Source organism: Stegodyphus dumicola, chromosome 3 (assembly GCF_044657685.1).
Source record: "Stegodyphus dumicola isolate Sdum_Otavi_A_Nest chromosome 3, ASM4465768v1".
Lineage (NCBI taxonomy): Eukaryota > Metazoa > Arthropoda > Arachnida > Araneae > Eresidae > Stegodyphus > Stegodyphus dumicola.
Window position 1 is genome coordinate 269686468 of NC_140770.1, and position 18552 is coordinate 269705019.

An 18552-nucleotide genomic window follows, 5' to 3' on the forward strand; every position below is an offset into this window, starting at 1 on the left:
GCATTTTTAAACAGTATTAAGGGCAGATGAAGGGACCAAAACTTTTCTAAAGACAGAGTTTTATTTAATAGCATGCATTATTAAATAAAAAACTAATTTAATAATATATTATTTTAGTTATGATTCAGTTCCTGTTTCAAAACAGCACATTTTAATGTTTAATCCTTAATGACTGTAAATAGAAAAAAACTTTGCACATTAGCTCTAACATTTATTAATGGCTATAAAAATTATCTTAAAGAAGATAACCTTAGGAAGCATATGATTCCATATATGAATATCTGTAATACGTTTGTTCATGCAAAATTGACCTACAATGAGTGCTAAATGCAGCTCCATTATTAAAAAATAAATAAATAATTTTGTTGATGCTTATTTCATTTAAAAAAACTAAAATTTCATTCAGGTTATTTCAACATCAATTGCAAATATACATCAGAAAGATAACAAAGGGTTAAAAATACCGTCCACAGGAGACCACTGATCCATAGCCATAAGATGAGGGCAGTTACTGACAGACATAGTTTTAATACGGGGGAACAGTTCACTTATTACTCTCATACCACTGTCAGTTAAAGAAGAAGGAGTATCTGGCACTTCAGCTAATCCCAGAGTCAACAAAACATCATTTGACCATTCCCCTAAAAACAAATTAAATAAAATTTACTAAAAGCCACAAATGTATGCGTCAGCAGTTTTCAATCAACTTTAAACCACTTAATGTTAAATCACTATTTTATTCAATTTTTTTTTACAATAAAACACAAGGATTTCTTGAAATTGCATAACGTACACATAAAATCTAACTAGAATATATATTACTTAGCAAATATATGTATATATTATGCACAGTAAATGTGGGTTGCAGAAGTTAAATCTATGGGGCTTCTTGATTTAGAGAGACATTTTAATGCGCACCAAATACATATACGGCACACAAAATACAAGATACTAATAGGAAACGAATTTTAATCCTTGTTGCCAACTCTAAGAAAGCATTCCTAATAACTCTATGATCAAATTATATATTGCTTTGATTTACTGCTAAGCTGATTATTTAATTTTTTGTTTCTACATTCGGCCATCTTGATGAATCTTTTGTCTTGAAAGATTCGGCTTTTTCTACAAACTGCGTAACAACTTCACGCAGCAGAAACAGCAAACTTTTCACCGACATCTTCAACTTAGTTCTTCGCTTTGTTGTCATCTGCATCCATACTGTCTTCATCAAGATCGGTATCCAACAATATTATCATCATCTTCATTCATATACTATTCATCTCCCCATCCTTATCATTTATATAATCTCTATCTCATCATCATTAACATTCATATAATTTTCATTTCATCATTATTCGTATAATCTTCATCTCATCATCATTATTATCCGTATAATCTTCATCTCATCATCATTATTATCCGTATAATCTTCACCCCATCATTATTATCATTTGTATAATCTCTAGTTTAACAGTCATTGTCATTCATAGAATCTCCATCTTCATCGTTATTAGTATCAACTATACCGGCTTCATTTTTATTATTCATATTTCAGCTCAAATAGAACATATTCAGTACCTAAGAAATCTCAAGTCTATGTTTCAGAACCATTTTAAGATTCTGTATTTCAGAATAGTCTACATTTTTATACTTTCCAGGAACTTCACAATAATTTACATCTATATGCTGTGGCTATTTCAATATTATTCTAACATCTTTAGAATTTTCTGTATTAACCAAATCCACTAAAATTATGTAATTTACTTTTTAATGTTATGATCACCATTTTTGAATATTGCATGGTAAACTATTTTAATAGTTCTTATTGAAAATACTCATAACTAATTTTTCACAATCAGAATACCTTCTGTTTTAGCAAGTATTTTATGAAGTTAATGGACAAAATGTACTTAAATAAAAAGTTTAATTTTTTATTTAATCAAACATTGCATTTAATTGCATTTAATATATCAATCAAAGCTTCTGCATAATCAAAACATTGAAGTACAATTTATTGCTTCAGCCATTTTTCTTACTTGTAATTTCAATAGCAGTTTTCGTTTCTTTACTTTTCCACGTCATTCATGTTGTGATCTGGCATTCATTTATTGTGAAGATCGAGATCATCTGCTTTAATTGAAAGAAATAAATGAATATATTCTTGCTTGGGAATCCTGCTTCTGATAATTTGTAGACTCCATCCCACTTCTGATAATTTGTAGAGTCCATGTGGATGTCAAAAGTTAAATCTATGAGGCTTCTTGATTTAGAAAGACATTTTAACCACTAAATGGACCAGAACACCACTAAATATATATCCCGCAGACAAAATACAAAAATACAAGATGCTAATAGAAAACTATTGAATCTAGCTTTGAATTTTAATTTCTGTTGCCAATGCTAAGAAAGCATTCCTAATAACTCGAAATATAATCAAACTATATATTGCTTTGATTTATTGCTAAGCAGATTATTTATTTTTTTGTCAATTTCCACATATATTTATGCAAGATAAAAAAAAAAAAATGTAACTTTGCATTATACATTAAATCAGCAATAGTCTCTTAACTCCTCTTTTTAAATTGGGCAGTTCCCCATTTCTATTCTAAAAATTGTAATAGCTTTTTTGAAAGTGCATCATTTGAAAATTAATCTGCATTATGCCATCCATGTAAGCACAGCATTGTGGATATTGTTTGCACCAATCATGTTTAAGAACGTTTTAACCACTTCCTTGAATGCGCACTTACTTTCCTCCCTTTTTGGTTTTGCTTTTGCTCTTCTAAAATGTGCTGCTCATCTCTCCACTCCCTGTCCATTATTTAAAGTTATAATAAATCATATAAAAGCTCGAAGTGAGCGATAAGCATCTAAAATAATATGTAAATACGTTCATGCTTATTCACGAATAAATTAATGTGTTGTGTTCATCAAATCTGTCTTCATTATATCATCTTGTGAATCATAGCATTAAAACCTTTCCAATTAAAACATCCCATTGTTAACATTTATCTAACTCTCAAATCATCCCATTACAATAATTCTGTTACATAGCTATAAAAGCATGACCAAATAAAAGGCCACTGGACACTAATACAACACCAACAAAAATAACACCATTGCAAAAACTGCCCATGTGACAAATACCCATGCAGGTGAAAGCACACACAGATAAAAGCCTGCGTGAATAATAAGACACATGGCATTTATCAATATAAAATGCATTTATGATTGTTATTATAATAAATAGAATACCTTAATGTGTTTTTGATGTCTTGAAATTACGTTTGTTTGCATATTTTATCATTTTATTAAGTCGAAATAAATTTTGACTTGCTTTCTGGTTAACCTGGTTTCTAGTTTCTGGTACTTTCTGAAATAACCTGCTTTCTGGTTAAATGGCTTCAATGATAAATCTTTAAATTTATTAATTAATTATTATTTTCATTCATTCATTTGTAATGCGAAAACCAAAAATAACATTATGAAATTCCTCAAAAGCTATTTTTAATGATATAGAGTTAAGACTAATTACAAAGATGTTCAACTCAAAAAAATGAGGGGAGCAAAATTCCTATTTGGAAAACCCTGCTTTATCAAATTTGTCCTATTATTGGTATAAGTCCAATTAACTTTACTAACAAATCCTGGAACACTTAAATTATTACACTTAAAATGGAAGGCATACTAAAAGCAATAGAAGTAATAGTAAAAACTTATTTGAAATACAACCCTTAAAAATTACTTAACCTATAAAAGCATACTTAAAATATGAACCGAGACCAAAATAGCGATCTCACATACATTGCACAAGAAAAATAAAAGGGTTACTGAACTGAAATCACGAACCAGCTTCAGGATTACCATAAATAATCCCATATATAACAGATTTACCATAATTTTTCATTAATCGTGCCCAAAATTCACCAAACTTTTAAGGAGAAATAAACTCCTAAAGTTTTCCATTGCTGTTATTTGATAATTTGTTTAAGTAAATTGTTGGTATTTACTGGTTGGTAATCACTGTAGATGTTTTATCCAGTAAAATATCCTTGGCATCACAAAAAATGTTGCAAAAAAAACCAATCAGCCAATATGATCGATCAAGTGTCAAATTATTTTCAATTCCTAATAGAGATGTAGGGGATTGAGAAACATGCTTTCTCTTTCCTAGTGAAAATGAGCATAATCATATGGAATACATTAGGCTGTATCGTGAGATCTCTGGATAGTGTAATGTCAGAACACCTGTGTTGGGTGCAAGAAAAGACAGGTTGTCTTTTAAAATATTTATTTTGAAAACTTAATAAGAAATTCTTGAATAAATATTAAACTAATTGAATCTTTTCAGCCATAATTCATACAAAGGCCACTGGCGCGGCGACAACACTAAAATGCATCTGCTTTCACTCATTTACAGCATCAAAAGCTTTTTACACAAAGCTCTCTCCTCGTTTTGTTAAAACCTGGAAAAGAATAATTAGTCCCTTACATCCGGAAACCACACCAGGGGGGTTTCCGCTGCACCTTTCTTCCAAAGGTCTGCTGTCCATTCTGTCGGTGAGAAAAGATATCTCTCATTAAGCACCTGAAGTCCGAGGGGTGCATATGTCTGAATGTCACAGCTCCTCCCCTCCCCGGGGATGGGAGGTTTTCAGAACTCCAATTCCTCGTACAACAGCAAGTCTTAATAATAAAACTAACTAATAATTATTAGCACTAATACTTTTTTTCACAATGCTGGACTAAGTACCAAGGATAAACATAAACAAGAACTACATTGAGGACAGTAAAAAACAAAACAAATAATCAACATAATATTAAAAAACTAAAGCTTAATTAAACACATACCGTAAAAGAACGTATAGTTTCTGAAATATGCAATATACATTCCAACTTTAATATTAGTTATATATCTAGCCAGGCTGAAAAGGGAAACCTTGCAGATTTTTAATTTTTCGTTTGTGATAATCTCTCAATGGTAACCCAACACCTTGATGAGAACTACTATGTTTGACCTCAAAATAAAAATATGTACATTTAATTTGGCTTTAACATCAGAAAAAAACTACTTCATTACAAGTTGGATTTACATCATTCATGCAGTAGCTATATTTAATCCCCTTTGACCTTTCAGTATCATACATTAGTACAGTACAAAGTCCGTAATCCAGACTCGTCGGGACTTCGGCGATTCCGGATTAGGGCTTTTTCCAGATTATAGATCATCAATTTAAATCTGGTAAGATGGCATGCAGAAATTATACAATTCAAAATATGAAACCGTAATTTATGAAATAAAGAGCAATTATGCTTGCTAAATGAAAATCATAAATTGATCTAAAGGATATCAAAATTTACAAAAAAAAAAAAAAAAAAGCTCAATACGTATTTGTTTACTTTAGTAAACATTTCTAGCATGTAAATTGTTTAAGTTGCTTCATTTTTTGTGCTAATACTTTCTCTTTAATTCTATAAACAGACATAATTTCTTGTTCAGTTACAAAGTTCCACTGTTTAAGTCCTGTAATTGCTGTGTCGAGAATACCGACTAACTAGTCAATCAAAATTTTTTCGTTTTCAATAACATTCTCTGTTACTTTCTTCACTATCGGAAGCGCGCATGGGTAAACGCTTAACTGGCTTTACGTGCATGTGTAGCAGACGTGCACATCAAACAGACAAGCGTAAACGCATTACACGCATGCGTAAGTTTGTGGCTTTGAGGTCCGGATTATAGATCATTCTGGATAATGGATGTCTGGATTACGGACTTTGTACTGTATAGATAAATGATGAACTGGGGATTCTTCTACTTTCCTTGGTAAATTTACACTACTTGGTGTCTTGGGCAATTCTTCAATACGGAATTTTTAGGCATTTGCAAACCTTCCGAGTCTGGTTGGTATGAAACATCATTTAGCTTATCTACAGTTTCTTGTTTGTGCCGAACCGAAAAGGAAATTCTTAACTTGTACACATTTCCCAAAGAGTTACTGTGATCGTCTAACGTGACTAAGTCAAAAGATGGTTTTACAATGTCACTTCTCTTTTGTAGGTCCGCTACAAAAGAATATTTTATTGTAGGCAGTGACAGTTCATTCACCTTCATTTCAGGCAGAGAGAAATTGGTCTCCATCTTTTTTGTTTGAGACAAGACTTCACCCCTCTCTATAATGAAGAGAGAAACTTCGCTTGAGGGTTCGAGTTCGCCGCGTTCAGACTCCGGGGGACAACTTTTTCCTGATTTCATTTCTTGATTGACTCGGAGCTCAAGTCTCCACCGCATTTACTTGAAAGAAAAGTTTATCATTTTTATCTGCCGCTAATTTTTTGGCAGTGCGATTTCCTAGGACATAAGAGCCTTCATTCAACTCATTGCAAATGACAGCTGCCTTTGTCATTATTCGTTCAAATGTTCCTTCCATTGCAATGTTTGCTAAGGGTAAACAAATTGGGGCCTCATCAAACAGTTGTTTTACCCAGACCGTCTCATCAGTCAACATCGAAGGAATGAGATATGTCTTGCATATTATGTCAATGCATGACCCGGTATCTCTGAAAACTAGGAGATCAAATCTGTTCATTTCAGGATCAAATTTTAGCTTTTTTTTTTTTTAAATTGTAACGGCCTTTCTTAAACCCATTTTCTTCATTCCCACAATTTACAGAGTCATCTCCTTTAGCGGCTAGTATTCTTAACTTCGCTAATTCAAATTCCATTTCTTCTCTCCTAATTCTATCCTGCCTCTCTGCATCTTCTCTCCTGATTTTACCCAGCCTCATTGCATCTTCTCTCCTGATTTTACCCAGCCTCATTGCATCTTCTCTCCTATTTTTTTCTTGCCTCTCTTCTTCTTCCTTCCTAATTCTTTCCTGCTCCTTTTCTTATCTAAAAGCCCCGTTGAAGTGATATTTTCCAACAAGCATTTCACTAGTTCCTCCTCATAGGATTCATTTCCTATAATCAGCTGTCTTAATTCCAATAACCTAAGTTCAGGCCTAACTTCTTCCCCTTACTCTTCAGCCAAGGATTTAAGATCCTCTTTCCTAACTTTTACTAAGAATGCCATGATATAAAAGAAAATTATGATAACAACCTAACAATTTTAGCTCCCTCATACTACATATACGTAAAATTGATTTAAACAAATATCATTTCACAAAGAGAGAGTAAAATTGAACCCTTAATTTTTTTTCACAACATTTTTTTACAGATCTTAAACAAAAACAAGACAGATTACACTATAATATGCACATTATGCGTTCAAATAAAAGTTTTTCTACTTGAGGACTTATGATACTACAGATAATATTACCTCTTAAAAGCTTTAAATTCAGTTGCGTTAAACTCAATTACTTATAATACAATATACTTTCATCAAAATTTGAGGTATATTAAAATGTGCATTCAAAGGTTACTTATAAAAACATATCTACATGCTCATAATTAAACATTAATAAGACAAATGTTAAAGTGAAAACTACTGGGGATTTCTACCATTCCCCTTCTACTCATTCAATAGGAAAAAAAATATATTTTTCTCAGTTCTTACACAAATAATGTTTGATACATCTTAACTGAAAATTCTAATAATTATAATATTCAAGATGTCTTAAAAATGAATGTCAAAATGCCACCTAGCCTTAGAACCTTAAGTTACAGTAAAGTTACAGTAATTCTTCTCCTTTACACATCAATAATTTTCTCAGGCACAACGATGATCACACATGTATCACTTTTTCACTACACTACACATTCACAATGATCTGATGATCTTTGGACAAAGCTTATCCGCACACCTGCACTAATTTTTTTCGAACACAAGATGATCGCACAATTTATGCTGCTGAAGATGAGCTGTATTCAGGAGACTGTCGTTTCTTTTTGTCTGGACTGGTGTCCGTAAACTTCTTCGTGGATTCTATCTCACTGCTTCGAAGAGCTGTAAATCATTTTTCCGAACTGATGTTTGTAACTTTCCGTGCTGCACTTCAGAACCTGATGGTCTGTAATATCTGCAAAACACTGATGATGATCGGACAATGGCTGTCCTACAAACTTGAGAAGAATTTCAGAGCCTGATGGTCTGCAATCTCTGCATGGATTTTCTTATTTCACCGCTTCAGAGAGCTGTAATCGCTTTTTCAAACTGATGTTCGTAACTTTTCGTGCTGCACTTCAGAACCTGATGGTCTGTAATATCTGCAAAACACTGATGATATTCGGACAATGACTGTCCCACAATCTTGAGAATTTTCAGAGCCTGACAGTCTGTAATTTCTGCATGGATTTTCTCATCTGAACCGCTGCCACCATTTTAATAATGCTGTAATGTCAGAACACCCGTGCTGGGTGCAAGAAAAGACAGGTTATCTTTTAAAATATTTATTTTGAAAACTTAAGGTATGTGCCTACCCTAAATTCGTCGTTTTGGTGAAAATTTTCTAAAATTCTTTTTTTTATTCATTTTATAGGCCATACATTTAGGTTTCCAAAAATCCTTTATTTTTGTTTTTACGATAACTAGAAGCAAAGTTATAATATAAAAAATAAACCGGAAGTGAATTTTTGGATGCTGGAAGTTGGCATTTAAATGGTCGTAAAAATGTAAACAATAAGTTTAAACAACTATTTTCTAATTATTAAATAATATAAAAGCTGTAAATGCAACACATCTCTCACTGTGTGACACTTTGCTGATAAAATGCCTACATGGGAAGACTTAAAACAATAATGAGTGTTTTAATAACCTTTTGAGGACTATTTTACCTAAAGAAACTTTTGTCCAACTGAAAACATTGCTTTTAGGTGCACATATTCCTGTATTATTATTTAATTCAAGATATTTATGACCTATTTTCATGTATATAGAAATAGAAATTAATCCCATTATGCTTGAAAGCTACATGAGAATAGACAAACAGCGAATTCAGAAATCAAAATGCCAATCCCTACAAGCAACAAAGTTATAAAGAAAATGCTAAAAGAAAGTCAAAATTAGTTAAGAATGAAGTAAAAAAGGGCCTAACATACAAATACGACGAGTTTTAAAGGTCTAAAGTGGCTACAAAATTTTGTGTGCTATATTAAAATCTTTAAATGCTTTTTCTGAGAAAATGTGTTTTTCGTTACTTTTGATTGCGATTACGTTAATTTCTCAAAATGTACTTAAAATATTGAAATGAAATTTTGCCAAAATAATTTACTCATCTTTAGCTGTGTTCTGTAGCAAAATCTGACCTATTTGTATTTATTTATTCATTTTATTGACAGTATTTTGAAGAAAAGAGGATCTTTTTTTTAAATTTTGAGTTTTTGTACCAAGTTTTGAATATTTCAAAAAAATTTATAAGTACAGCAAATCTTTTACTACAGAACACAGGTAAGTATGTTATTTATATACTGTGTAAAGATTATTGAAATATATTCATTAGAATCTATTATAGATCTGGCGTAAATGAAAATTTTTACTAAATATTGCCTATATTTAAAAAAGTAATGAAACGTTCTATATAATTCTATTTAAATTCATAATTTTATATCCCATCTTACTCAAAAACATGTGTGTTTAATTAAAATTTCATGTATTTAAAAAAATGTATGTAGCTTCATATGTAGTCACAAATAAATGCTTCGTATGTAGGCACATACCTTATAAGAAATTCGTGAATAAATATTAAACTAATTGAATCTCTTCAGCCACAACTCATACAAAAGCCGCTGACCCGGCGGCGATGCTAAAATGCGTCTGCTTTCACTCGTTTATAGCATCAAAAGCTTTTTACACAAAGCTCTCTCCTTGTTTTGTTAAAAACCTGGAAAGAGAATAATTACTCCGTTATGTCCGGAAACCACACTAGGGAGGTTTCCGCTGCACCTTTCTTCCAAAGGTCAGCTGTCCATTCTGTCGCTGAGTAAAGATATCTCTCATTAAGCACCTGGAAGCCCGAGGGGTGCATGTGTCTGAATATCACAACAGGATGCTACAGTTAATGCTTTCATCTTCCAGCAAACCCTACTAAGTGCATTTAGAAATACAGATTGGGCTAAGCTAGACTGGTTCAAATTAACCCAAGCTGTTTAGAGTTCATTACTGATTCAAAAACCCATCCTTTCTAAATCCCAATCTTTATCCAAGTGGCTGATTTTTATTCAGATTTGAAGCCCGGTCTGCCAGAGTTTAATCTAATGAAGAGCTTGGGAACAAGATCACATGGTACGTAATCACACAGCCACAGAGAATACTTCCTATGTTACCATTTTACAGCCAGAGAAATGACCCACATTACAGAATCTACTGGATTATTCTATATATGATGTAGGGGAATGACAAAAACAAAAATCTACTGAAATTCCATGAGATCACTGAAACAAGAAGTTTGCCATTTTACACTACATGAACTAGGCATACTTAATACAGTCAAAAGTCGTTAATTCGGACACCCATAATCCGGAATGATCTATAATCTGGACCTCAAAACTACAAACTTTCTGCGCATGCGTCACGTTCACGCATGCGCACAGGCGTTTACGAGAGCGCGTAAGACCTTTACAGCTGCGAATATGTTTGTGCGCATGCGCGTTTAATGTGTAATGGAGTTATACGCTAAGCTAAAATTATCTAATTCAGTTAATGTTTCAGATTGTGTTGTTCCTTAATCTTCAAATTGGATCCGGCTTATTATTTTTTGCAGACTGTTAGAGCAATTTCATAAAAGTAAGCTTGAACTTTCGATTATGTCAAATATAATTTCCGATATATATTTACTAATATGTAATTTGTATCTAAAAAGCAAAAGTATGTTTTGAAATCCGAAATCTGTTTATTAATTTCACGCAGCGGATTGGAAGTTGATCTGTCAGCACTATCCTTATCTTCAGGGCAGTTGTTTTTATTTTATTTGGCTTATAATTCCTTACTAAGTGTAGTATTTCATCTCGATGCACTCTGTCTTTGATATGATTTAAATCAAGTTCCTCGTCATTATAATTCGCTTCCGATAGTGAAGAAAGTGATCCAGAGGTTATTGAAAACGAAAACATTTCGATTGACAAATTAGTCGGTATTCTCAACACAGCAATTATAGGACTTGAACAGTGGAGCTTTCAAGTCCTATAACTAAACAAGAAATTATGTCTGTTTAATAGAATTAAAGAGAAAGTATTATCACATGAAACGAAGCAACTTACATTGAAGGAAATGTTTAATAACGTAAACAAATAAATATTAAGCTTTTTCTTTTTGTAAATTTTGATACCCTTTAGATCATAATTGTTCTTTATTTCATAAATTACAGTTTCATATTTTTAATTTTTTAATTTCTGCATGCCATCTTACCAGATTTAAACTGATGATCTATAATCCAGAAAAATCGGTAATCCGGAATCGCCGAAGTCCCGATGAGTCCGGATTAACGACTTTTGACTGTATAGTCTAAAAATTTTTAATTTATGAAATCTTTGAATGATTTCATATTTTAAAAACAAAACTTAAGAAGAATAGTAAGTTTACATTTCACAAATTGGGAAATTCCAGATTTGAGAATGTAAAATATCTGTAATTTTAGCTGTATCTAAACTATATCACCATTAGACCTCTTTTATTGCAGATGCAAAATAAAACTAAATTTCTTCTAAAAATACTTTCAGAAACTCATTCAGTGTTTATACCTCTGCTAAAACTCAATGTAAAATCCACATTCCAAGTTTTTTTAACAAAAAGAGAGATAGAAAGAAAATCCCCCCCCCCTCTTCCAAGTATCACAAATTTACTTTTGTTGCAAAAAAGTCACTCTGGCACAAATCTTTACCCATGCTAACACTTATAAATTATCATTCTTTCTTAACAATACCTCTGCAGCTGATTGATCTATGATGGATAGTGGACAAAAAATTACACTTTTAATGTTAAGCCTATTGATACTCAGCTCCTTTCTTGCCCATTTTTGACAAATGCAAAAGATTTTCTTTGAGTTATCAAACTGCAAATTTAAATGAAATGGATCAAAATGGTTGTGATCAGAAAGACATGAAACATGTTACATAGTTATTACAGCTGCAAATAATATATTTGAAACTGTGATAAATATTCCTCTTCAAAAATAAAGAAAAGTTCTTATTCTGAAATGGAAAAATAATTGATTTTGAGAAGTTAAAGAAACAAATATTGCAAAAGAAAACACCAAGAAATTGATTTTATAAATTTTACTGCTTCAAGTGAATATATCGCCTTAAAATAAAAGGTCAGGTTTAAGCAAAGTGATGAAAAAGAGCTGGAAAGCTAAATGGTTAAAGGTGCAAACAAAAAATTCTTTATCTAAGTCTTGAGATTTATAATTCTCACGATCTATTTAGGGGAGGTAAAACTGCCAGTTTTTTTCCCTGTAATTCAAAGCCAGATGAAATACTGCATTTTTAGAAAGAAAAATCTTTTGGTGATTACAAAAGCAAATTCTATGCAACAGGCTTTAGCTGAGCCTTTTGACAAATCTGTGATACTACAGTTGTATCTAACATACAGTTCTCAAAGATTGAATTGTAAAGTTATTAATGTTTTTAAAAATTAACTTTTTATTTAACTTTTCATAGCAAAAATACTTGTACATAAAAGCAGTACTAATAAGTCCGAAACTTTAAACACAAAATACGATTTATTTTGTTTTCTTATTTTTTCCACGGCATATCTTTTTATTTACATTTTATTTTTAATCCCATAGATTTTTTGGTAGTTTTGTGTGATAAATTATTAGTAAATGTATAAATATATACATAAATATACCATATAGTATAATTATTTTTGTGTAATCACTATACCTGATGAGTTTAATTTATCTACATAGCCCAAATGCAAATTCTTCAGTTTAGGAAATTCACACTGTGCAAAAGACAATGATACAAATAAGCTATCTTTAGTAAGAGAAGGCTGTATAGAAAGACTTTCCAAATTTTTACTGGCAACAATCATCAGATGGCCTAAGTCAGACTCCAAAACACCCTGGGAAAAAAAAAAAAAAAAATCATGACCATGATACAAAGCAAAAAATGTACAATAACGATACCCAACTGAATATTTTTTTAATGTTATGCAAAATGTGATTTTGTAAAAAGTTAGTCATGTCATAACTAACAGATACTTTATTTTACAGAAAAAATATAAAAATAAATAAATAAACTCATATGTTTATCAAAAATGATTTTTAAAAATCACAAAGTACTATAATTATATAATTATAGGAAATTATCGGTACTACAATTATAAGAAGTTATCAGTACTATAATCATAGGAAATTATCCTCAATAAGTTTCAATAACAGTACCTTTTTTCAATTCTTAAAATCACTCGAATTACTTTATTAAAGGAAACAGTTCTATTTACAAAATCAAGATCACACAGCAATTAAAAAAATTTTTAACGAAAGTTTAGAAATTTTAAAATTCAAACCCACATTTCTAACAGCTTTGCCTTCTATATCAAAGCTAATTAAATATTTTTTAAATACAAAATGCATGAATCATTAAAGATTAACTATTTAGAAGAATTTTATTAATACAAAAAAAAATCTCAATAAACATTATGTAGTTCAGCCAGTACTTTTTCCCAATGTACATACCTTGCAACCAGCAATTATAAGAGTTTTTAAATTAACGAATCCATTATGCCTGTAGGAATCTTCAACCGCACGCTGAAATAATCCTCCGGGTAAAGGCACACGTACAAGTTCTAAGCGGTTTAGCGAAGGTGAAGAACTTAAGGCAATAATTAAGGATAAATACCTAAACATGAGAAATAATTAGATAGTTTCATATTATAATTCACACAATTAATCAAGTATAAAAGAATTTTTTCACCCGAAAGAGAGGTCTTTGTAACTCATTAGTCCAAATGTTAATAAAACAGACACAAAATGTTGGAATGTAAAATCTTATCAAGATGTGCCTAACACAAAATCTGCACAAATATCCTATAGTACCATATCATTTACGATTTAAAAATTTAAAAACAAACTTTGCAATACCCAAATTCATTTAACTGAATACATATTTCCTACAGTAAATATATTAACCATTACTTATAAATTTTAAAATGTGACCTAAATCGATTTTACGTTAAACAGTTATAATACAGTACAAAGTCTGTAATCCGGACTCCTCTGGACTTCTGCGATTCCTGATTATAGATCATCAATTTAAATCCAGTAAGATGGCATGCAGAAATTATACAATTAAAACATGAAACCGTAATTTATGAAATAAAGAGCAATTATGATCTAAAGGGTATCAAATTTTACAAAAAAAAAGCTTAATATTTATTTGTTTACTTTATTAATCATTTCTTTCAATGCTCGCATGCGTAAAGCATACATTACGCATGCATATGCGCATTCTTTACGTGCATGCGTAATGTATGCGCATGCGTAAAGTTTGTCGTTTTGAGGTCCAGATTATAGATCATTCCGGATTATGGATTTGTACTATACAGTACATGTTTTCAAACTAAAAAGAAAGTAAGAAAAAACCTGAAAGGATTCAGATTTTAGCATCATACCAGAGAATTTGTTTCTTAATGCTCTGGTTGAGCATTCTTTGTTTCTTAATGCTCTGGCTGAGCATCGCAGATTACTAACTTGCTTGTTGTGCCACTTCTGGAAATTAATTTAACTTGGTTAATATTTGTTTGAAAAAGAGTAGCAACGTGTCGGTTTATCACAAGACTGTGATTAGAACAGTAGTTTTAAAATTTTTTAAAAAGGAATGAGTTTGTAATGAAGTGGTTTGTTGCAAATAATTGAAATAAAATGCTTATGCCTTTAAAGAAACTTCTTGTCTGTTAATTAAAGTGAGCCATCTCATTTATCTGATTTAATGAGTATCTTTAGTCTAAACTAACCGACATTTTTGGCGCCCCTGGGTAGGCCAGCTTAATTGGAACGACAACAAGAAGCTAGAAAAGGTAAGAGAGGATTTATTGCTTTCCATTTTGAAGATTTGAAATTTAATATTTGATACGTAAATGGTAATTTATATGTATTGAAAATACGAAGTTTCAGAAATTTTGAGTGAATAACTTACTAGAAATGGAAATAGTAAAGAGAAACAAAACCACTCAAAGGGCTTTATTTACGAAGGCCTATAATAAATTAGAAAGCATACTAACTGATGATAGCGTCGAATATGACGAAATTGAAATGTGTTTAGCATTATTTAAACAAAAGGCAGACACTTTAGAATTAACTCATAACAGTTATTTAGATAGTTTACAAAATGAAAAGGACTTTGAAACTGAATTTATTTTAGTTGAAGAGTATCGTGAAAAGACTTTGAGAAATCAGTTAAGAGACAGGTGTTAGATGATTTGCTGAAAAATATTTCAAGTAAAAACAAGATTTATTGTTCATATATTCATATTTTGTAAAGATTTACGAGTTTTTGATTAAGAAACTCAATGATTTCAAAGTGAGCAATGGCAATGCTGTCCGGGGAGGGGGTAAATGTTTTCATCTCCAGCGCGTAAGACCGTGTATCAGAAATTCTAGATATGTGCTTTTAAACATTTTGTTAATATTGCTGTTGAACTTAATTTTATGGTTTAAGTGTGAAAAACATGGTATTTAATAAATAAAGGTAACACACAAAACATTAAAAAAAAGCCCCTTTGGGCATAATATAAAATCTGAAAACTTTCAGTTTTTTAATATGCTTTTAATTCATGGACATATAATACCCAGAATAATCTAAAATCCGGACCTTAAAACCAACAAAAAAAATTTTAGGAATTTTTTTTTATGCTTTATGCATGTGCATTTGATTTTTTTCCCCATAAGAAAACATGAGGAGATCCCGATTCCTAGTTTCACTTTGGCACTAAATAAATACCTCGTTATTGAAGAAACAATCATTTTAGCATAAATTTGTGTGATCAATAATTTGGCTCCGTAGCTGCATATCTGCTTGGCATATATCTCAAACTGAAATATTCTATACAGAAACATTGTTGATTCTACAACTACTAATATTTTGTATCCCTGAAGCCAATTTGGCGAATCATCATTTGTTATATTTTGCTTTCATCACTGTATGTTTATCAACACATGATAAATTGAGTAATGATTTATGCAGTGATGCCTAAACAATTTTTTTTATTAGTATTTGAATAACGAAGAGTATGGAAGCCTTTTTTTTTTTTTTTTTTTTTTTTTTTTTTTTTTTTTTTTTTTTTGACATTACGCTTGGCAATGATTACAGATTTAAGTTAAATGTACTAAATGTTCACCAGGAAACATTCAACAAAAATTTCCTTCCATATGTAAAAATATATTCTGTTAATGATATTCATAGGCCAAAATATTTAGTGCTATTTGAATTAAGAATAATTGATCTTTTATTCACATTAAACTCAGAACCAGCGCCAGAGCTCATATGGCTGCACCAGGCAGCAGAATTTGGGGAAGACAAAATTTCTGGAATTTAGAGAAGCACTGAAAAACAAAATTAAGAGAAGATAAAATTTTTAGAATTTAGAGAAAGTACTGCAACAAAAATTTAGAACTTAGGGAGGTGCTTGGAGTAGAATTTAGGACTTACAGAGACTGCATCAGGCGGCAAAATATCTAGCACCTGTCCTCAGTAAACTTAAGTATATGTGGGAATTTATTCAGGATTCAGATAAGCCTTATGTGAGTGCAAGAATTAGGCGAAAGTAAAATGAATACCTAAATTAATATAATTCAGGCTTAGCTGTCTCAGTACACAATAGAAGCAAGACAAAATTTAATGGAACATTTTGTCTTTCATTGTCAATTTCATTATTGCTACATAGCCAATAATGTATAGCGGAAGCTATTAAGCTAGGCTAAAATTATACTTCACTGATTCCAAAGAATTTCAGTTAATATAGCAGATTGTGCTGCTCTTTAACTTTCTGATTTAACCCAGCTCATTATTTTTGCAGGCTGTTTTTCCAGGTTTGAACTTTCGATTATGTCAAAAGGAGTTTCTAATTCTGGAGCTGCAATATGATCTAAAAAGCGAAAGAACGTTTCGTTCTCCATTAAACTTAAAACCGGAATTGCTGCAAATAATGGATAGGTTTCAAAACTATGCGAGGAATATGGCAATGAAAAGTCAACTGTATATCACATAACAGAAAAAGGAACTTTATGAATTTTTTGTGGATTCCGACACCTCACTCGCAATGAATAACAGAAAAATTATTCGCTATGCTAAAAGCGACAATCATGACAAAGTGATGATTGAATGGTCAGACAGAGGCACAGTGAGGGTGTGCCATTGACGGGTCTAATGTTAATGGCTTGAGCCAAAATATTTCATGAAGAAATGAACTTAAAAACTGAGTGTGGATATTCGACAGATTGGTTAACCAAATTTTAAAATCACTGTGGCATAATGCAATTAAAAATTTCAGATGAAAAAGCTGCTGAACTATTTGCAAATGAATTCATTGAACTCATAGTGAAACATTATCTCCAAGATAAAGTTACAGTGCTGATGAAACTGGTCTTTTCTGGGAATATGTACCGTGAAATACCTTGGCAACTTCTACAGAAAATGCTCCAACTGGTGTCAAAGATTCTAAAGCTAGACTAACAATTTTAGCATGCTCAAATGTTGCAGGAACGCACAAGTATAACATAACTTTTTGTAATCGGAAAAAATACACGACCTCGAGCATTTAAAGTAATAAAGATTTTCTCGTTATATATCATGCAAATAAAACAGCACGGATGATGCAAGCATTAATGTATGATTAATTTGGAAATCATTTCATTCCCGAGGCTCAGAAACATTTGAACCTGATGTTGGTTTACCTGATAATCTATCTTGATTATCAGGTAAACCAACATCTAACAACTAAACTATCTTGATTGTAGATAACATTTCGGCTCATATTTCACTCAAGGTTTAATGAAAGATAATGGATCCATGTTATTCTTTCCTCCAAACTGTATGTCCATCATTCAGCCAATGGATATCAGAACAGTGTGTGAGTTGAAATGCAAATATAAAGAAGCATTTTTAATATCCATGTCAAATTTCTTGAATAATTGCAAGACTATTCAAGAATTTTTGAGATATTTTAGCATAAAGTTCGCTGTGGGGAGCAATGCAAGATCATGAGAGGATGTGAATCCAGACACTTTAAAAAATGCTTGGCTTAATTTATGGCCGACTATCATATTTCATGCTGCGGATGCTAAAGATGATAGCCACGAATTTGAAGGCTTTTGGATATCGCAAACCACAGGTGAAATTTTACAATTAATGGATTTTTTAAAGAAATGTGAAGAAGTGGTAATAAATGAAGATCATATAACAGAAGTTTTTCATTGCAATGACAATACTCCAGTCATCAATCAATTAATTAACGGACAGCAGAATCTCTAGTATGGTTCTAGATTCAGAAAATACCACTACCGATAGTGAAGAAAGCAACAGAGAGGTTATTGAAAATGAAAAAATTTTTATTCATGAGTTAGTCAGAATTATGGACACAGCAACTGCATGACTTGAACATTGGAACTTTGTAACTG

At 31.4% G+C, this 18552-nt stretch overlaps 1 protein-coding gene across 1 annotated transcript in view; it reads right to left on the reverse strand.

Moving 5' to 3' along the window:
* LOC118193446 (uncharacterized) overlaps positions 1–18552 on the reverse strand; it is a 111645-nt gene that overhangs the window by 62907 nt on the left and 30186 nt on the right. Inside the window, exons 4-6 of the mRNA XM_035364537.2 lie at positions 13615–13777; positions 12818–12998; positions 465–641 (exon numbers count right to left, since the gene is read on the reverse strand). Of these exons, the coding sequence (XP_035220428.1) occupies positions 465–641; positions 12818–12998; positions 13615–13777 (521 nt within the window). The remainder of the gene's footprint in view (positions 1–464; positions 642–12817; positions 12999–13614; positions 13778–18552) is intronic.